Here is a 22,717-nt window from a genome sequence, read left to right as displayed (position 1 = left end):
TTAGTAATTAAAAATGAAATACTAGCCCAGATGCAAAAGTAGGAAAGCCCTGTCACTCTGGGTTAGACTTCGGATTTAAGGCTGGAATCAATTCAATTAAATTTTTTTTTTTTTTCTCCATAGTATTATGTTTTTAAAGAGCAAACTACTGCATTAATTGTAATTAAATGAGATCTTACAGGAAAACGAGGAAAGAGTTTTGAGCTCCCTGAATTAAAAAAAGATTATTATTATTTTTGAACGGTATTTCTAGGAAACGCACATTCTAGGAAACATTTTCATCTAGTGTTCAGGAATACAGTATTCCCCCAAAACAACAATTACAGTATTATTTTCATGTGCGGTGCTGTGCAAATAATTTGTTTTAAAGGTTAGTTGTATAGGTTGTTTTGATAAAAAAAAAAAAAAAAGTATTCTGATGAAGATATTTTCACTTTCCATAAATATAATACCATAAATTAAATTTCAACAAATTATCAATGAAAGTAGGATCAGTTAAAAAAAAATCATATTCATTTTATATATAAGAGAACAATGTGGCATACAGCAAAATACACTGTACAAATTATATGATCAATAAGTTATAACAACATATGTTTTTACATAGCTTTAACTCATCAAAATAAGTTAAGCAATTTTTTTTTATAAGTTATACAAGTTTCAACAAATTTTTAAGTCAGTTTAACGCAATTTAAGTTGAAAATGACTTAAAAATCCAAGTTGGTTGTACTTAAAAATTTAAGGCAGCAACTTTTTGTAGTGTACTATGTTTTTAGCATCACAAATCACTATTTTATAGTGAAGATACAGGCATTTCATACATTTAAACCTAGCTACATTTCATGCTAGGTTAATTTAATTTGAAATAATTCAATAATAGTTTTCGAAATTTGGGGGAGAAAAAATGGGACTCTTATACTTCAAAACAAACAAACACACAAAACAATGCAACACCATATCTGCCATATTTGTGGAAAGTGCATACTATATTTCGGTTCAAATTTTTTAATCTTTCATCCACTAAAGAAGAATCTATCGGTTAAATGTTGATGCTTTAGTAAACGCATCTAGTTTATAGTAAAGCCTTTCTCTTAAATGGCAATAAAAACACCAAACGTTTTGGATGTCATTGTTTTTGGTGGTGTCTTACTTCATCTCCGGCTCTTCTTTGTCCTCTTTGCTTGGCGTGAGCTTCAAGCTTCCTTTCCTGGCACGAGGGCATCCTGACAGACTGGGAAGGAACATGACATATGTGACGAACCTTTCAGAAGTTCAAGCGTGCAGACGTGTGTGTGTGGGAAAGATACTGCGTGATGTTTCAAGCTTTGACACCTGTCGTGTTTCCATTGAACAGGGGTCATTACCTCAACGGCCGTGAAATGCCACAAAGTATTTACTCTTTGGCGATTACCCGGTTTTAAATGCAAATGATTTAACCCACTGAGTGCCATTGTGTGGTCTGATGTCTAAAATCTATTATAGAATAGCATCTTGAATTAGAAAACACTGGTGTCAAAATGAGACATTATGTTATAATAAAAAGCATGACCGTTTATTATGTCGTGCAAAAACATGAAAAATGTCACCACAATTTCATCTTTCATTGAAGTCTATGATTATAGAGACGCTCACCTCCTATGAGATGCATAGTTTCCTGTCACATGACCTGAGCCGTCACAACCAGGAGTTGGGCACCTTTAAAAGAAATGGAAATTTTATGATTCACGATTCATATTCAATATATATTGTTTTCCATTTATTCACATCATCACATTACACTTACATTATTGCTTTAACTTCTCTGTAACTTTAAAACCATTGCACAGTTTTTTATTGAATTGAAACATTAGCTAATTCTTACTTTAGCTCTTGAGAATTAGCAGCCATTAGTGATTTCAGGGTCTTATCAGCCAATGGGCAACCAGATACACTACAAAAATAAAAGCAGGAGACATAATGTATATTTTTTCAAGATGGTTTTGCTGCTTGAAAAATAAAGAGGGTGTCGGCGGACGGGGCTCCTCACCTTCTGTGTGACGCATAATTTCCTGTCACATGACCACTGCCATCACAACCTGGTGTCGGACAACTGCAAAGAGAATAAATGACCAATGAATGCCTACAGTCTATGATCTACTTGCTCTACTAGACATGCACTAATAATTAAGTTTAATTATAAAATAATTTTAGTACCTCATCAGCTCTTTTTTGGTGTCTCTTATGAGCATCTTGTTTTTTGCACTCGCCATGTTAGCGTCCCCATTGTACGCTTTATCCTCTAGAGACGCCTTCTCCAACTGATCCATCTACAAGACAAAGAGAAGTGTCAAAACACTGTGAAATGTTGAAGTCAAGTCACGATGGTCACTTAAAAATATCATTCTGTAAGCACACAGCCCCTAATAGTCTGTGAGAGGTTTGATTCTGCTTAAGTATGCTTAGTAAAACATATATCCATTTAAACTCCGGTGTAATCCCTCGTAGTGTTTATGATGGGAGAGCTGGGTGTTAAACCTTTGGATTTACTTACATTTTTTTTTATATAAGGTAAGTATCTTTGAGAACCAGATGTCAGAGGGAGAATCAGACAAACGTACAACTGTCTGGGTTTGTTCTTTGACTCCAAAGAGGGTGGAAATTTGCCAGCTTTTCAGGAACGTTCTTCTGCGATTTCTTTTCAATTTTGCTTTCGTGTCAGAGCGGTACATCATAACAGACAGAGTGCATTAAGGTTGTGGCTGACTGAAGGAGATAATTTAGATGAATAAATAGAAAGTTAAGGGGTTTTATGTTGAATATGTTCCTAATGTAGCGTACACCAAAGTCAAAGAGCATTTAGATGCTGGATGTTGTTTTCTCGGGACATTATTATAATTAGACTATTAATTTTCCACCCAATTCTATTAGAGTTTCATCAAATGTTGGGGTCAATATTATTAGTTTTACTCAGCAAGGATGGATTAAAGTGATCAAAAACGACAGTAAAGACATTTATAATTTTACAAAATATTTCTATTTCAAATAAATGCTGTTCCTTAAAAAAAAAAACAGCATTTCCTCAACAAACATTTGTTCTTAATCAAAATGTTAAAAACATTTGTGCTGCTTAACAAAACTGATAAGAAGGAATGTTTCTTAAGCATCAAATCATCATATTAGAATGATTTCTGAAGGATCATGTGACACTGAAGACTGGAGTAATGATGCTGAAAATTCAGCTTTGCATCGCAGAAATAAATTACGTTTTAAGACACATTCAAACAGAAAAGAGTTATTCAAATTGGTAATAATATTTCACAAATTTACTGTTTTTACTGTATTTTTTATCAAATAAATGCAACCTTGGTGAGCAGAAGAGACATCTTTCAAACATGTTACCAAGCCAAAACATTTGATATGTGATGCATTTAAACCTTGAGATTTTACACAATATATTACTAAGACTTTAACATTCGTCCTCATGTATAAACTTGAAAATATTTCAAAAACACAAGACTCTTTAATCGATGGTTCCATGAGGAACCTTTAACTTCTTGAACCTTTGCATTGCACAAAAGGTCCTTTATAGTGGACAAAGATTCTTTAGATTATTTAAATGTTAATTTACAAGAAGAGTAACAGAAAACTGTTCACTGAAAGGTTCTTTGAGGAACAAGAAACAGTTCTTATGGCATTGCTGAGAAAAAAAGCTTTATTTTTAAGAGTGTACCAGTAAAAGTTCCAGTAGCGGCCTCCATCTCACCTCTTTGTCCTGTTGCACAGGTGTTTTGCTGAAGTTCAGCGGCGTGTCCCAGGCATCCCGTTCATAGAGGACGTGGTAGATGGCCGGGGAGATCTGGAGACCCGCAGCTTTGGCTAGAGAGTGTTCAGGTGGGGTGAAAAGAGCGTCTCCCAACACTGGCATCACAGGAGAGTCTCGAGACTTTTCTCTCTTTTTCTTCATACTTAAATCCAGCGTTCCGTTCTCGTCTACCTCAATGAGCGAGTCCTGAATGAAAAGGAACATAAAAAGCCTTGTAGATTACCAACCATTGATAACTAGAGCACTTTTCTACCAGAAAACTGTGTTTTGAATTTGTCTTCCAAGCCTAGAACTAGAAAAGGTAGGGGTTAGAGACTTGAACGAACCGCTAACTCTCAATATTACAATTATGTACGTAACTCATACGTCCTTGTTTGTGCGACAGACATGAATGATACACAAAATGTGTAGATTGTTACAAACGTGTGTGCTTTTAATTTTCTAACCAATCAAACTTACAATTTTTGCCTGGCAGACAATAATTGGATAGACACCTTCGGCTAGTAACTAACCACCAATACTACCGTTCAAAAGTTTAGGGTCAGTAAGATTTATTTCTGTAAAAAAAATAATGCTTTTATTCAGCAAGGATTCATTAAATAGATTCAAAAGTGACAGGAAAGACAATTATAATGTTACAAAAGACTCTGTTTCAAATAAATGCTGCTCTTTTGAACTTTCTATTCATCAAAGAATCTTGAAAAAAAGGTATCACTGTTTCCACAAAATATGAAGCAGAACGACTGTTTTCAACATTGATAATAATAAGAAATGATTCTTGAGCATCAAATCATCATATTAGAATGATTTCTGAAGGATCATGTGACACTGAAGACTGGAGTAATGATGATGAATATTCAGCTTTGATCACAGGAATAAATTACATTTTACAATATATTAAAATAGGAAACAGTCATTTTAAATGGTAATAATATTTCACAATAAATGCAGCCTAAGAAGACTTAAAAAAAATCTTACCAACCCCAAACTTTTGAAGAGTAGTGTACATACTACAGTTGCTATGGCCTACTTTTTAAAAAAATATATTATTTCTGGAAAAAAAAAGAAAAAAAAATCCATAGAAATTTAACTTAAAAAAAGTTTTAATAAATTGTTGTTCTTATGAGTTACATTTTTTACACATGTTTATAAAAAAAAAATATTAAACCATTAAAATGGTATCCAGAAAACTTAAAACAGAAAACACATATTTTGGTAAAAAAATAAAACGGAATTTGGGAAAAATAATAATATACAAACTGTATTTCATAGGACCCTAAACATGTAATTGTCAAAAAAAACATGTGAGTCCCAAAAAAAGCAGAATCCATAAAAATGAAAACAGAAAAAAAAGATGTGCTGGTGTGTGAATTTGTGTTATTGCGAAGAGTTTTTATGCAACTCGTTAACTGCTTAAAAATGTGTCACACCAATTACTCCAAACAAAGGAGAGCTTATCAGGAACTAATCGTGATAATTGAGATTACAGACCAAATATGGCACTCTCTCTAACCAGCTCGAACCGAGCTAAAGCGCACCTATAGAGTTGATCCCTGCGCACGATGTGAGTTTTTCCCATCTGATGACATTCTCTCCAGCCTTAGAAACAAGTGAGGTGACATCTTTCTCCCACACTTCCCTGAAACGCTGCAAGACGTTTAGCCGTATTCTTCGAAAAAAACAAGCGACTTGGCACAAACAGGGAAATGGAGATACTTAACATGCATAAAGACATTTCGACGCAGACATCAGCAGATGACAGATCGGCTAACACTGTTTTATTCATTCGCTCAGTTTGTACAGTATACCTGCTCTCTGCCCACTGCGTGCTGGGACTACGAACGGCCTGTGTGGTGTGTAGGTGTGTGAAGCGTTTCACGCCATACTTCTGCGAGTTTCTCTCACTTTTATCTCTCTGCTTCTAAGAGGAAAACTTAAAAGCTTTGATCGAAGCTACCAAACTGGACGGATCATCCTGTACGCTGCGTTTCTAATTATTACTGAAATATACTGCATTAGGATCCTGTGTTGATGTTCTCATTATTTTAGCAAAGTAGAGCATAAAAGTTCAATTACATTTCAATTACATATTTTACCAATATATACAGGTGGTCATAAGTTTACATACACCTTGCAGAATCTATTAAATGTTCATTATTTTAACAAAATAAGAGGGATCATACAAAATGCAAGTTATTTGTATTTTGTGCTGTCCTGAATATAATATTTTACATAAAAGATGCAAACATTCCATGATGAAACAGGAAACATGACGCATTAAGAGCCGAGGGGGTGAAAACTTGATGATCAGGGTAAATTTGACTTCTTTTGTCATCCGGGGAAACATGTAAGTATCTTCTGTTGCTTCTGAATAAAAAATAATAATAATTTGGACATCTTCTTTCTGTTCAAAAGTTTTCACCCCCCGGCTCTTAATGCATCGTGTTTCCTTCTGGAGCATCAATGCATGTTTGAACCTTTTTTTAATAGTTGTGTAACTGAGTCTCAGTTGTCCTCAGTGTGATATATATATATATATAAAAAAAAAAATTAAAAAAAAATTATATTCATATATATATATATATATATATATATATATATATATATATATATATATATATATATATATAATAGAAAATATTATTATAATTCATAGATATATATGTAAATATTATATACAGTATACTGTATGTAAATATTATTATTATTAATATTATATATATTTTTTAAAATAGAAAATATGTTTATACTTTTGCAAATGTATAAAGCCAGAAGAATTTATTTTTAATCATAATAGCTCATTTTTGAGGGATTTTTTTTTTTGTCTGAGAGAAAAGAAGAAAGAATACAGGAAATGTTGCAAGCTGGATTCAAACATACTTTGCCCACATTCACTAACCACTACGCCAAGACTCCAACATGCTTTCTAAAACATTTTTTTTTATTAATAGTTTGTTTTTTTCATAATAAAAGAACACAAGTGTAAAACTGATTCCGATATCCATATTCACACTGTAACATACATAATCTGGTGGCCTATGTAGACTTTTCTTATTTAATTTAAATAAAAGAGTGATGTCTATTAATCCCTCAACCAATTGATTTAATCCAACTTCTCATAGATCGTCTGTTAGAGATCAACGCCAAAGGATCTGTGCGAGCTTATCTAGGATAATATATTACTTAGCAAAATGTCTTTGACCATCTGCAGTAAAAAAAAAAAAAAAAAAAAACGCTCTCTCCTGCAAACAAGAGAAAGCCCCAACATTACCATTAGAGCAAGTAGAAATCAAATGCACGGCCACATGTTTTACAAAAAGCCTTATAATTGTCATAGAGAAGGAAGCTGTGATTGTATTCCTCCCAACTCTTTTTGATGTGATTACACAAATTCTCCTTTGTGTACATTAAAGCTTTAGGGCCAGTGTGGGGAAAAGAAAAAACGCTCCCACTCTCTTGTTGTTGTGCCACCAGAGGCAACACAGTTCTCTGTGCCAAAAAGTGTCTTTTGATGTTACTCCTCTTTTTCATACACAAATCACAGTTGTTTCAGAATGACCACATTAAATACCTTTTTCTGAGTGGTCTAATTTGATTACCTTTGTGGATGATGCCAGGGGCCGGCTGGGGGGCAGGGCCTCGCTGTTGTCTCGGCAACGGGTGGAGAGGTTGAGGATGGCTGCCGATGCCATGTTGGACTGGAGGGCGTTGCTTTGGGCTTTATGGCGACTGGGGCTGTTGTCTCCGGGCATGATCATATGACCACCAGGAGCCAGAAAATAAGGGAACTGAGCCGCTGGAAATGGTAGTTAGGGGAGAGAGAGAAAATATTATGCAAATAGAGCAACTACAGATCAACATCTATGTAGACAGACAGGTTACAAATATTAAGGTTTAATTAATATTAATTAAGGTTTTAGTAAAAAAAAAAAATAGACATCAATTGATAGATGTGGATTTGTAGTTGCTCTCTATCTCTTCAATATAAGATCAGTTAAAATTTATACCGTATTGTAATAAATATTATTAATAAAAACATATATTTTCATTTATATTTAATATATAAATGTATCTATCTATCTATCTATCTATCTATCTATCTATCTATCTATCTATCTATCTATCTATCTATCTATCTATTGTGTGTGTGTTTATGTATACATATATACACAGTATATTTGACAGCACTAATATATATATATATAGTACACACATACTATGATCAGTTACAGTTTAATGTACATTTTCAGTACATTCATGTGAATAATATTTAAAAAAATACATATATATGTACTGATTTATATATATATATAATTAATTTAAAGAATGCAGAGACAACTATAAGTTGACCATTTGTAGGTTAATTTGATATTATTTTTATAATATAATGTTGTAATAATGTAACATTATATTAATAATATGATATTCAATTAACCTTCAAATGGCTTAGTTATAGCTGTCTGCAATTTAAGCTGTATTTTTACATTATATGTATATTTAAAATAGAAAAGATTTTTACAAAAAGTGAACAGTGTTTTCATGTGGAAAGCTCACTGCTAGGGTGTTGCTATGCAGTTGCTACGGTGTTCTGAATGGTTTTTAGTGTTGCTATGTGGTTGCTAGGGTGTTCTAGGTGGTTGATTATTGGTCTAAATCTGGTTCTTCATTAAAATTGTATAGAGCAGACTGTATGGCGCATTTAAGTCACACATGATGACACTGAAAACGAGTTCTTTTTTTAAACGTCAGTAATGTCAGTGCATGCTGGGTAACCTTTGATTTGAAACAGAATAGACACTCACAGTCAGGAAAGTGTGAAGATTCGTGACTCTGGTCGGATGCCATCTGAGCTTGCTTGCCAAAGACCTGGGCGTCAAAACTGGCGTAGTCAAAATGGCCTTTAGTGTACTTGTCCATGTCTTTGGCCATGCTGGCCTGCAACGCTGCCATAGGATGTGCAAATCTGTATGTGAAGTCAAATTTCTTCATGTTTCCTAAAGGTCTAAATATAAAGGAAAAATCAAGACTTCAGAATTGCACTAATGTGTTTAAAACATGTTTTTATTGCTGCTCATTCTTTAGCATAAAAAAAAAAAAACATTCCATCTTGAATGAATCACTCCCAACCAAATCAGATTCGTGTATTTATATATTTAAAAGCTTCAAAAGAATGTGTTAACAACTGGTGAAGAGCTTATTAAATGTGTAAAGGAGTCAAACAGCGGCAGGAATCCCTCCGTCACACACACAAACGAAGATCTGCTGTGAGGAGATGTGGTTCTGATGCCTGTACTGGACTGTGAAGGGCAACATTGCGACTATAACGAGAAAAAAACGTAATGCTTGAGCATTCTGTCCTTTTTAGGGTCGCATCTTATGACATCATGCTCTGCTTTTGGTTCGTTTACATGTCTTTGGTCTGTGCTGCGTTCATATTTAATTCGAACCGCATCAGAGTTCGCTTGGAAGCGGACTGAGACCCATCTTTCCAGCGTCTCGGTCCGCTTGTTTGGGGTCACCAGGGTTCACATGGCAGCGTTCACACTTATTCAAATGAACCGCACTAACAGAGCAATCGCACCAGGGTTCGTTTAAAATCGAACCAAACATGACAAGTGTGAACACGCTCTAGCTCTCATTGGAGTATTAGTAGACTGTGTGCTTAATATCTGCTATCTTCTATTATCTTCTAATGCCCTAATGAGAGTTAGTTGACATGTAGTTGCAAAGTTACTTAGTTAGAAGGATGTCTGAACAGATGAGATGTTTATTGTTATCCTTCAGAAAGATGATTTGTGAACTTATTTTGAACCTGCTTGACTGTAAAGGAATCAAGACCTCCATAAGATGAAGGTTTATTACCTGGCCATTCTCTCTGCGCTCTGTCTGCACTTTGTGGGCTCCTCCTGCGGTTTGGAGATCTTTTCTGCAGCCGCTATCGGGCAGCCTGAGAGACTGTGTGAAAACAGACATCAGAAGTGTGGAGTCAGTCTCCTCCTGGCCTCCTCTGGGTTAACAACTTTCTTTTAATTGAATTTGGGTGCATTTAATAGTAATTGTTCAATTAAAAATAATCTGATAGTTTCTATGCGATAACCATCACATTGTTTTATAGTCTACTTAAGTTTCATTAACGATTAGTTTGGATTTTTCCTGATAGAGTGAAACTTCATGTTTCTTTTCAAGTGAATGTCCAAGTTTTCACAGCAAGTGCATCTCTTTTTAGGGGGTAAATTAACATGTGTGATGTTTTAAAGGGGATCTATTATGCTTTATACATTTTCAATTTACTTTAGTGTGTAATGTTGCTGTTTGAGCATGAAAAAGGTATTTAGATGAATCCCACCCAAGGCATACGTAAATAAAGGGGCGGGGCCTGGTTGAGTTAGTTAGTAGGGTGTTGAAACTCGCGGTTTTGGTAAGGGGCGAGACATTTCCCAAACACGCTCGAAGCGGTTGACCAATCACAACACACTGGTCCAGCCAACCAATCAGAGCACAGTGTGCTTTTCAAAAGGAGGGGCTTCATAGAGACAGGAACTAAACAGAGCGTTACTGACAGACTGGGAAGAGAGGAGCTGCAAAAATGTCAAATATCTAAAATATAATGTGTTTTTGGAACATTCAAGCATGAAAAACTATTAGTAGTTTTTCACAAAAAAAACAACAAAATCAAGACGTTGATAGAGGGCATAATAGGTCCCCTTTAAGGTGCTTTAAAGCATTGCAATAGTGCAAAATAGAGTAATAATAATACTATGATATATTTTTGGGGATAAATCTCCAATGTAGTTTAGTCGACTGGTAACGTTATTATAAACAACATAATTTTCCCCCAGTGACAAAATATGGATGCAAATCTGCTTACAACGAGAAAGGAGGTTTGTATAGAAATGAATAGAGTGTAATTTGTGTAAAAAAAACAAGCTCACCTTCTATGTGTGCTACGGTTACTGTTGACATGACCTCTTCCTGTACAGCCAGGGGTCGGACATTTAAGGACGTTTTCGTGCATGGCGAGGACTAAAAAAAAAAAAAAAAAAAAGAAGATGATATGTAACTTTACAGATAAAGAAGAGAAATTACATTTAATAATTCCATTTTGTGGAATTCACACAAGCTTCTACTGGAGCTGTTTTTACTGTTTATGCTAACTAAAGTTTTCAATGTGATTCTTTGCTAGTTGAAATTGTGTCTCCTTTCAAGTATGAACATGCAAAAACATCACGACTACAAACACATTTTGATTACCATTTAAGAGACACACACATATTGTTGAAGTCCTATCCAGTATCCTTAGTAACTTTTCACTCTGCTCATAATTAGTTTGGAGGATGTGCCCGTCTATTTAGGCTGCATCCGCGGGTCCTTTGATTTGCAGAATGCTGCCTCTGGTTTAGGAGTACATGCTTTCATATTGGAGGAAAAAAAAGGGGAAAAAAAACTTAATTACATTTTCTGTTCCTTTTGTCACATCACTGTTTAATGGCGGTTGTTTGTTGTGCTACTCTCAAATGGAGAAAACAGCGAGTGAAAAGTTGTTTCCGGATTGCATTTTTAATTTGCATACCACAGGAAATCAAACCTCAGTTGTGTTGATGGCTGAAAAGTTCTTTAAAAAAAAGTAGTTTTTTTTATTTTTACTTTCAGCTTGCAGCATTATGGTTTCCACTGGAAGGCTCAAGATAAGTAGTAAATACATGAAATACATTTATGCACATAATTGACAAGCAAATTACATATTACATACTTCATGTTTGTGATTTGTTTTTTAAATTAGGGACAATTTTGACTAAATGAAGTCTTGAAAAAGGACATTTCTTCAAATTATGTTTAATATATGTTTATCATATTTATTGAATGTTTATCACATTCCCCAAAATAATTTTTCACATTTTGGAGGAAAATGTGGCTAAGCCTTTGACAACAAGTTAGTTGCTAAATAAATGAGTTGCTTCTGAATTAAAATATTCAAACAGTGATTAGTTTGGTTATGACAACTAAATAAAGATAATGTCATATCATGATTTAAAAATCTCAAAATAAATGACATCAGAACCAAATTATTTGAAAAACCTAATCTCTAAAGAATATACATAAAAATGATTTTTTTATGATTTTTTTATTGTTGCATATATAAAGTCTGTGTCAGTCATAAATACTGGCAAATGTAACACTTCTTCACAACCCTCTTAAAATTTGGAAAAAGTAATTAATTAAGTAGATATAAAAAAAAAAAGGTTTAAAGCTATAATAATATACCTATTAAATATAAAATGATTGTTTATTTAACACACGCGCACACACACACTGTATATATATTTGCATTTTTTCTTTAAAAACTGAAGAATCCTGCATTTTCTATCACAGAAAAGAAATAACTATTAGATATGATTGTAGCACACAATGAAATAGAAATGTGCTGATTATAATACTGGTTAGTTAAGCAATCACCATGTAATCTTTTATCCCTCAGTCTCTGTACAACTAAACCTTGATCATTAGTACGGCATGAATATTTATGGGCTGAAAATGATCACAGTGTTATCACTAATTGTATTTGTTCTGTTTGTATTGTACTGCTGTGAAGGGAGGAAATGTGTCTAATGTCCTCAGGAAGTGATGCGTAACATGGGAACAGACTCACTCTCTGGGGGCACTCTGACTTTGTGGGGACATCCTGATAGACTCCGGTGATGAGGGTAGAGGCCTGTCACGTGACCCGTCCCGTCACAGCCCGGGGTCGGACATTTGATGTCTTTCTTTTCTGTCCGAGGGGAGTCTATAACGCACACACACACACACACACACACACACACACACACACACACACACACACACACACACACACACACACACACACACACACACAGTAAAAACAGTGCTCTTCAAGAACGTGGTTATAGTTCCTCCCATCCAATCACGGTTCTCTCTATGTAAGCTGAAGCGCATCCTGTAAAAGCATGATGGGTATGTGTATGTATTCATCCGTGACATTAGTTAAGGCTGCGGTCTTACTCAGGGCACCGGTTTCTTAGCGTTGATCCATAGAGAGATTATCTTCAGAGATTACCCATTAAACAGCAGTCATCACAAGATTCAAAGTGCTTAAAGCTCACATCAGAGATACTTTACTAGGATTTATGACTTAATTTATGCTCATGGTAAAATATCTGGCTGATACCGATAAAAATCCAGCATACATAATGTCATCAGAAGATTTTCTTCTTGTACTTGTACTTTTTTATTTTATTTATTTATTTATATATATATAAATCATATTTACTATTAAATATTTTCAAGCCAAACTGTTTTTAGCACTTAAGAGGATTTTATTTATCTATCTCTTTGGGCTAGAATCTCTGTATGTCTCTTTCTTTTTATAAGTGGATTTTTGTAGTTTTATTGCAAAAACACATATACTATGAAATGGTGTAAAGCAGGGGTTTTCAAACTGGACACTGGGTCCATGGAAAAGTGAAAAATGGTAAAAAAAAAAAATAATAAATAATAATATTACAATTATTAAGTAAATAAATTTAAATAAATGGCAACACTTTATTTTACAGTGTCATTGTTAAAGATGTTACTTAGTTACTATATTAATAACTATAAATGATGCATAACTACATGATGTTAATGATGCACAACTAACCCTAATCCAAACCAAACCCTGATGCTAACCCTATAGTAAATACATGTGACACTTCTATATACTTCATACTTATACTAGATACTTTATGTAGCCTATATGACAGACCTGCGCTGCACATTGCAAACATATTATCCTTTTTGAAGTGATTTCAATCATATTTCAACCAATTCAAAACCATCATTGTGATGCTCTGTTCACAATGATGGTTTTAAATTGGTTGAAATATGATTGAAATCACTTCAAAAAGGAAAATATGGTTACAACGTGCAGCGCAGGTCATATAGGCTACATAAAATTATAATGAGAAAATTATACATAATTGTGCGCTTGGGACATGGCTTTTAATGGTGAGACTTTTGTTTTTGTAATCAGGCTCTCAAAACTCTGGATCTAGATTTATTGGCCAATATATCGGTTATCATCCTTCAAATATAAAGAATTATCGGATTATCCCTAAAAAGTAAACTGAATGATGTTCGGTTGTGTTGCAATACAAGGCACCGCAAAACAAACAGTGTGACCAGTGCAATCCGAATCAGTTAACCACCGACTTGATGACTCTAATGAGCCGGTTCTTTTGTCGAATCACAAACATATAAAGTGCAACAAGTGAAGTCCGACGGCTGAATGAAGGACTCTTATGAACCAGGTTTATTTTAGTGAATCAGAAACATGGGCATATAGTCTGATTCCAGAATGAACGACTCTAATGAGCCGGTTCTTCTTAACGAATCAAACACATAGTCTAGTTCGACTCCTGATTGAATGACTCGTATGATTCATGCCGACTTTAGGGAATCAGAATATTTACAAGGAATTCAAACTATAATCTTTAAAAATCAGTGAGAATGCTATAGTGAATCTCACCTTTGCTGCTGTGGTACATGGAGCGAGCGTCTATCTCCAGCATCCTCTGCTGCCTCCGGTCATGGTTCATCTGCTCCAGGAGGAAGCGGTCCATGTCTTTGTAGGCACTGTGGATGACCTGTCTATGTTCAGACTGCAGCACCATGGCCTGCTCTAGAAGACTGAGGTTCAGTCGGGCTCTATCCAGCTCCAGACGTCTGGCCATCAGACCTGGACCCCAAACACCTCCTCGCTCCTCAATCCTGGGCGTCTGGAGCTCCTCCTCACTGTCGCTAAACTCCCGCACAGAGCCATACTCCTCCATAAAGTTCCCTGCACTGTTTCTGTTGATGTAAGCAGAAAGAGCGTCTTCGTGGAACTGCTGACCTATTCGGAGTCTCTTTATGAAAGCGTTGTCTGCAGGTGGACTGGGGCTGTGATGGATCCCGTTGACTTTCGTTAGGGACGGAGGAACGCTCCATTCTTCCTCGTCTGCCTCTCTGTCTGGAGAAAGGTGATAGCTGGCTCTGATCTCCTCCTGATTTTGGTCTTCAAAGTCCTGGTTGTGTTCCTCCTCTTCTTGCTCATTCTGGTGCTCGGATATCTGAGCCATCAGGTCTGGCGAACCCTCACTCGTTTGTTCCGACCACGACAACAAGTGGTGAGAGTTTGCGTTGTGATAGACAGTGTCGTCCAGAACATCACTGCCGTTGAGTTCCTCATCTGAGACACAGGAGGACAATGGGGTTTAAATTGATGGATCATCAGTAAGAGCTCATTAAATGATTTGTTTGGAAGTAAAAGACTAACAGATGGTTTTCAGATCATTCAAAATCACAAGTTGTGACAAATATGACAGATTCAGTTTGGGATTTGGAAAAAATGTGAAGGGAAACACAAAATATGTCTCTGAGCACATTCATAAACTAGGATGGATGGATGGATGGATGGATGCATGGATGGATGGATAGAAAGAAAGCTTGTCAAGAAAAAACATTTCAAATGTTTTCAAATTATATAAAAAAAAATGAATTAAAAAAATATACAATATACAATTTTGTCAAGAAAACATTATGATAAACATTATGTATCCCAAGTGCATACAAACATTTGAGCATTTACTGACCACCACATCTAAAATCACCATTTATTAATTGAAATATAAACATGACTTGACCTTAATATAAAATAAATAACATTTAAAATGTATTAAATGTTAACATTTACAAATAATAATAAAAAAGATGCCCTCTTAATTTAATCTTCCATCTGTCCAAGTTACGCAACAGTGTTTTTTAAAGTGCGACTTGCTTAAAAATGTGTTAAATGCACTGGAAAAAAAAATGTTTTCAAATCCACAATGATATAAAGCTGTAAACGCTAATCAGAAAGCAGCATGATTTGCTATACTACAGTACTACTTTTGATAAATCCATAAAGCTTATTTGACTGGGGGTTTATAGGGTGAATAATAATTCTTTTTGGGGGGGGGGATAAATCTCAGATCTTTTATCCCTTAAAATCACCTTTAAACGACTCTTTGGAATTGCAACAGACCCGATTATATTAAGTAATCGAGTCAATGATTAACAAAAGAAAACTATCAGCTGGATTGATTTACAATCCACAACTGATCTCTCTGAAACTTACCCGCCGGGGTTAAAGCTCTTTGGGCACTAGGGTTTAAAGTTCAAAATACAGCGTGAGCACGAGATACATCTATCCTCTTAGAGGGCCTTATGCCACCCTCCAAACCATATGCAACCACTGAGTTGATTAGATATTAGAGCATTTTGGCTGCCGCCACATGCGGTTTCAGGGGCTTCTAATGGGATCATACTGCCTTAACAAACAGTTGCTAGACTTAAAGAGCATATAAAGTAGTCCTGCTTTTAATCCCCCCAAAAACATCCCTAAATGGGGGATAGAGAGCTCAGTGGCATTTACAATCTCACCCGTCTCTTGCCAAAAATGGAAACCAGGCTTTGAGGGGTTAGAGTGTGCTTGCGGATTGGTTCGTGCCATGCCAAACTCGGCATAATGTCGCAGAGGTCTACATTGGCGCTGTAAGAATGCAAAGGCATAATGCTAGCGCACAACCTAAATTTTGATTCTGTTTGTTCAGATAATTATAGTTTTTATGCATGCTGCTCGAGGAAAGGGTGGTTTAATCTCGTCCGTTTTTATTTTTGGAATTGCATCCAGTTGAATGCGTGTCGATTGTTACTGCACCGATTCTTGAGAGATGAAACGTGTCCCACACTTTAAAATCAACAATAATGTGAATCAGAACAGATAGAATGTGCCTTAAACATAGTTTCACTCACCAAATCTCTCAAAAATATATTAAACAATCAGGATGAAGACTAACTTGCCTGATTTTATTAATATTTTGATCTGAAAGGTGCGTTTTAAAAGGTGTATTTTTAAATAAATATTTTGTATTTTATTAATATGTAGATTTTTTTCTAAAAAACAAAAAAAAAATGCTATTTTTAAAATAAATATATATATTTAAATTAAATAAATATGTATATTTTAAATAAAATATGATTTAAAAAATAATATTAATTTAAATAAATGCACCTTAAAAAATACACATCTTTGAGGTTATGAAAATATTAATAAAATCAGGAAAGCATATTTTTCCATCTGCTAGTAAAGCAACTCCAAATAAACAAAATGGCTCCAATACATCTGTAACTAAATGTCATTATTTTGTCAACACCATCAGATTTTCCGTGAGATGCTTCTGACATTTAAAAAGACGGAGCAGAAAATCAGTCTGAAGCCGTCCTGTGGTCTCAATTTATTCTTAATCATAGTTAAATGCTCCATTTATTATAAATATCTGACATGGTACTACTCATGTTTGTATCTGACGGTGTTGACCTGTACAAAGCGATAGAGAAAGGAAAAACAATTAGTGAGAAAATGGAAGCAGGAAGTTGCACCAAAACATGAACATGCTGAACAGATTAGTCCACAAACTTTAAACTTCAATATTTATTCATTTCTGTCGAAGAATCAGTGCCCGTAACACAAAACCACGAAGCATCTGGACGGCGAAACCCAAACGGAGCATGGATTCCACTGCTAACACACTTAAAAGCGGACGATTTTCCTGATTATGTCGCTTTTGTCAGCAGTTTGAGGTGTGAAAACCCAAAGCGGTCCAGCACAGATGAAAAGTTCGCCAGTTATGCTAAGACACAATTAACAGAGCAGATGATTAGGAGTTCTCTGCCATCCAGATGGAGATACAGCCCTGACCAAAAAAAAAACAAAAAAAAACAGAACAGTGGGGAAAAAAAAGACTGGAGCGAACAAGGGCGAAAAATGCTTGGATGCAGAGAGTGGTTTGTGTTTTGGAACAGGTGAATGGTTTATACTCCAGAATAACCATTACCATTGTGTGTATGGAGACCAGAAGCTTGGCTGGAGTCACACACACACACACACACACATACACAACAGTACCAAATGGAAGCCTTACATCCCTTTAATTTCTCCCCTGCCTTTCCTTAAATTCACACACCCCTCTCGTCCCTCTACAGATCCATTAATTTCGCTACGGTCCCAGTCGTCACTCACTCCCAGTCACACCCCGCACATTATGTTTTTAAATTTTTTCTTTTCAGTAGCACTTCTTCAGCAGTGCACTTTGGCAAAACGCAAAGCAAACATGTTGCGAGACAGCAGGGAAATATGACAAATGAGATTTTCCAAATCATCCTACAACTTCAGAATATAATACTACAAAACTCAAAGGAGGAGGAAAAAAAAAGAAAAAGGTTATGATTATTGTGGGTAATATGAAATCAGAGAAACAAATAAATTCCATTTCCAATGATGCTGTTCAATTTATTGAGCTATTTTGTTGTCCATTTAACAACCCACATGTGTCCAATAATGAGCAGCACACATTATGCCTAATTATGTATATTTGGGCTGCATTCGTTGGTCTAACAAAAGCTTTCGAAAGGGACAATTACGTTTGTTGCTTGGTTACATCGTTAAAAATATACCAAATAAGTGCAGATTATAGGGGTGTGGAGGTACACATGTAAAGCATGGGTATTGTTGCCAACATGCTCATAATTTGATTCATTAGGAAATGGCAGCATTTTGTTTCTAGAAAGGAGACTGCTTTAAAACGTAATATCGACTTTAACGTTTCCGTGCCTCCTTTGCCAAAAATGTTTTGTTGTTGGAGTGTATGATCACTCTCTTTTGTCAACGAGGCACAATATAATTTGGTGCATTCTATTCTCAGTTACCCTATTTGCATAATTATGCAAGCAACCACACTTGCTTATAAAAAAGCACTTTTGTAGGCTGCATAATCGACCCGGCGCCAGATACTTTAACGCCACCGAGTTTTTAATCCGGGTTTCAAAGTAGTCGAGCGGAGGAAATCGTCCTTAATCTGGAGACCGGATGCGGGAAAAACCGGCTCGGAATTTTCTGACGGATCGACTTCCATGGGACGCCGTGATAGACAAACATGATAGATGGATGGATGGATGCGATAGGGGAGGAGGGAGAGGAGGCGAAGGAGGAGGAGGAGGGAAAGAATATATGAATGCAACAGATGGTAGTTTAAAATTCAGCGTCAATTGTTCATCAAAACAGACAAAACAACAGGACATCTGTCTACCTGCTGGAGTGTCAGTGTTCCTGGGCGCGTCTTTGTCCCGAGCGTTTGCCAGGTCTTCCTCGCTGGGGCAGGGGCTGGGACTGTAGTGGCGGGGCTTCATCAGGAGAGATTTCCTCTTGTTGACTGGCGCCCCGCGGACCCCTTCTGCGGCCGCACGCTTTTTACCCGCTCCGAGATGCAAGCTGGAAGGAGAACACAGGGGTCATTCAATGGATGCGGCATGTCACAAACCAACCTGTTAAACTGTCTGTGTCTGAGTATGTGATTGGTTGAGGCACAAAGATCTAATGAATCTGACCCATGAGGTTTAGTGTTGTTTAGACACATCTTGAAATAAGTTGTGCCAATTCTTCAATGGTTCTTTCAGCAAAAAACACTCTTGTTCTTGGTTCTTGAGTTGCGATATGGTTCTGTACAGAGTAAACAATGTCCAACAATGGGCTCTTCAGATCAGAGTTTTGGATCTTTAAATGCAGCTCATTAATAAAAAATGACTTACGATATTGTTCAAAAGTTTGGGGTCAGCATGATTTTCTTTTAAAAAGCAAAAGTATTTGTATCCATTAAATCGAGCAAAAGTGAAAGTAAAGACATTTATAATGTTACAAAGGATTTCTATTTCAAATAAATGCTGTTCTTTTGAACTTTCTTTCCTTTTAGGAATCCTTAAAAAACATATCATACATAAGCAGCACAACTGTTTTCAACATTGATAATAATAATAAATGTTTCTTGAGCAGCAAATCATCATATTAGACTGATTTCTGAAGGATCATGTGACACTGAAGACTGGAGTAATGATGCTGAAAATTCAGCTTTGATCACAGGAATAAATTACATTTTAAAATATATTAATATAACAATACTGCATTTTAAATTGTAATAATATTTCACAATTTTACTGTTTTTACAGTAAAAACATTAAAAATCGTTCCGACCCCAAACTTTTGAACAGTAGTGTGTGTGAACAGACATGACTAGATTCTCCTTTTCTCATATATTATCACTTATTTTTATAATTGACCCATAATCCTCTCTGATAAGACAGATAACAGATAGACATGTAGTTTCAAGTTAACATTAAATCAAAAACGTCTTTCTTAATTCACATTTCTGGTCTTACAGTAAATGATACGGTGGCACACATTATTCCAAAGACAAAAATATAATTCCACCTCTGAACCGACTTTCCATTTTAGCCTTCTTATTTTTCACCCCCTCCCCTCCAACCACTTATAAGAGGCCACTTTTCACCATCCAATCAATTCCCGATGGATCAAATCGAGCCTCGCCCTACATTTTGTCTCACTGAACATCCTGTTTCACACACATACACACAAAAAGGGTGGCGAATGGCATTTCATGCTCTTTGAGGCAACGACTTTGTTACAAAACTCATCAGGGCAGCATCTGAAATTCCCTGCAAGATGTGACTAAGAAACTCAGCATCGCAGATCCTCATGTGTGAACTTATGTGTGAACACAGAGTCCAAAACACTCAAGCATGAACTGGCTCATTATTTTCAATGAGAAATCTGTTGCTATTATCAGCTATCACGCTGCATAATAAGGAATGATACAGAGAATAAAATGTTTGCTGTAGGCTGATATCATAAATATTCTGACTTTATATCTCCCAATTGCATGTTATAATGTCAGAATTGCGAGATATAAACATGCAATTCTGAGAAAAAAAATCCTTTTTACATCAAAAGTTGTTTAAGTCTCACAATTCTGACTTTATGACATGCAATTGCGACTTTATATCACGCAATTCTGACTTTATAACTCTATTTCAGGCAATTCTGAGAAAAAAAATCTTCTCTTTTTTTTTAAAGTTGTTTAAGTCTCACAATTCTGACTATATAACATGCAATTGCGACTTTATATCACGCAATTCTGACTTTATAACTCGCAATTGCGACTTTATTTCAGGCAATTCTGAGATAAAAAGTCAGAATTGCGAGATGTAAACTCGCAATAGTGAGAAAATAAAGTCAGAATTGTGAGATAAAAAGTCGCAATTACCTTTTCTTATTTTTTATTCTGTGACGGAAACAAGCTTCTATAATTTACAAAACTACACCTGCCCCAAAAAGTATTTGGACACTTAAAGGTACACTATGTTACTTTTGGTTACACAGAACATTTGGTTGTGCTTCAGCTCTGCTTGACTGTGTTCTCGCCATCTCCGAAAAGCCAAGCCAATGTTGATTCTTGTTTTATTACGAACTTTGTCGCATTCTCTTTTTGCCAGCAGACTCGTACTTAAAAATGTATGAATGTCATTGCATTAGAGGTAAAACATCAAATCAAGCGGCATTTATTTTAAAGAAAGATATACAAGTACACTTTTTAAGCACAAAATAGTTCTTCAAATGGATCGTGTTCATACAACACGTGATAAACTAAATGACTTCATGCATCAGCTAAAAAACATTAAAACACTAGGAGCAAACATGATGAAGACAAGTCAAATTAGTCAAAAGAAAAGATGATTTCCTTGATTTAATATTTGGTATCCAATGCAAAGACATTCATTTATTGTTAAGTGCCCAATACCTGAAATCTTAAATGCAACTTTTGACAACTGCACGTATGAAAAGCCGTCAGAAAAGCCATAAACTGACACCCGGAAGCAGGTAGTGAACTCTCTGGCTTACCTGGGCGCCTCAGCGATGCAGTCAGGCAGAACTGCAAACAGAAAAAGAGAGAGAACGAGTAAACACACATGTTTACATTTCCAGCAGCGAGCCCGGCCCCTCCAGCACCTGCCTGTGATCCTTCACACACCTCTCGCTTTAATGTCACACTCAGACGGACACAATGATGAAGGCTCCCGCTGACTCGCTGAGAGACGCTTGTGTTGAGGATACAACTCTTCTGGCATACAAAACATCTTAAGCAAAAAACTTCCTCTACCTCTTTTTTTTTGGCGCTCTGAAAATATGGCTATGGATAGCAGCAAAAAGGATGCAAATCCATACAAAACAAAAAGATGCAAATAAGGCTTCAGGTATTTTTAAAACCACGTAAGAGAGGATCTACCCTTGTCCGGTATCAGTTGACCCTATTTTTCTAATGGATTAATAAGGTCCTATTTAGGGTTCTTTCAGGCACTTCATTTACAGAACCTTCCATCATGGGATCATTTTTTATAAATTAAACATCTCATTAACATACATTAAAGTAACCCATTAAACATGAAAGCATTATGCAATCATTTCTCCTCATATTGTACCTTTTTGGCATTAAGCGTTCTCTAGAATTAAGGCGAGAACCCTAGGGTTCTATATAGAACCTTATTTCTAAGAATGCTAGGAAGTTGACTAATTTTTGAGTGCTCTGGCCCTTTAAGGTCAGGCATTCTGGGTAATGTCTTTCTTATGAAGTATGGGTGAACATCAAACAGTTTATCATGTCTTTATGTCAATTGCAACTAGTTAATTTATCATCATTATAAGTAAAAATGTAGTTGTATACAAGAGATATATTTGTTGATGCAACACAAAGTATTCAGTATTTCAGTATTCAGTCTTATTAAATATTATGCATAATATTAATAATACAATAAAATAAAATGCATATTACATTGTAACTACAAAATACATTATAATACATTGTATTGAATTAAAAAATATATTAAATAAAATGCCCTTAAAATTCATTCTATTTAAATATTTTTCATATTTTTTTCATATTTTTTTATACATTTATATATATTTTTAAATTACATATATTACATATTATATTA

The 22,717-nt window shown here is 35.5% G+C and overlaps 1 protein-coding gene across 9 annotated transcripts in view; it reads right to left on the bottom strand.

Moving 5' to 3' along the window:
* The window catches only part of st18 (ST18 C2H2C-type zinc finger transcription factor), a 72,438-nt gene that overhangs the window by 5,738 nt on the left and 43,983 nt on the right, over window positions 1–22,717 (bottom strand). For 8 of the 9 annotated variants that reach the window (XM_082184253.1, XM_082184254.1, XM_082184258.1 and 5 more), the window contains 14 exons: window positions 21,627–21,657; window positions 18,964–19,145; window positions 14,325–15,026; window positions 12,450–12,584; window positions 10,735–10,825; window positions 9,665–9,757; window positions 8,605–8,804; window positions 7,402–7,598; window positions 3,743–3,988; window positions 2,194–2,306; window positions 2,027–2,089; window positions 1,862–1,930; window positions 1,633–1,695; window positions 1,151–1,231 (listed from right to left, as the gene is read on the bottom strand). In XM_082184253.1, the coding sequence (XP_082040379.1) occupies window positions 1,151–1,231; window positions 1,633–1,695; window positions 1,862–1,930; window positions 2,027–2,089; window positions 2,194–2,306; window positions 3,743–3,988; window positions 7,402–7,598; window positions 8,605–8,804; window positions 9,665–9,757; window positions 10,735–10,825; window positions 12,450–12,584; window positions 14,325–15,026; window positions 18,964–19,145; window positions 21,627–21,657 (2,266 nt within the window). Of the gene's footprint in view, window positions 1–1,150; window positions 1,232–1,632; window positions 1,696–1,861; window positions 1,931–2,026; window positions 2,090–2,193; window positions 2,307–3,742; window positions 3,989–7,401; window positions 7,599–8,604; window positions 8,805–9,664; window positions 9,758–10,734; window positions 10,826–12,449; window positions 12,585–14,324; window positions 15,027–18,963; window positions 19,146–21,626; window positions 21,658–21,756; window positions 22,290–22,717 lie in introns of those variants that run through there. The other variant, XM_082184259.1, reaches the window with a different exon arrangement.

This window comes from Leuciscus leuciscus, assembly GCF_965113295.1.
Source record: "Leuciscus leuciscus genome assembly, chromosome: 11".
Classification (NCBI taxonomy): domain Eukaryota; kingdom Metazoa; phylum Chordata; class Actinopteri; order Cypriniformes; family Leuciscidae; genus Leuciscus; species Leuciscus leuciscus.
This window is presented reverse-complemented; position numbering and strand designations above follow the sequence as displayed.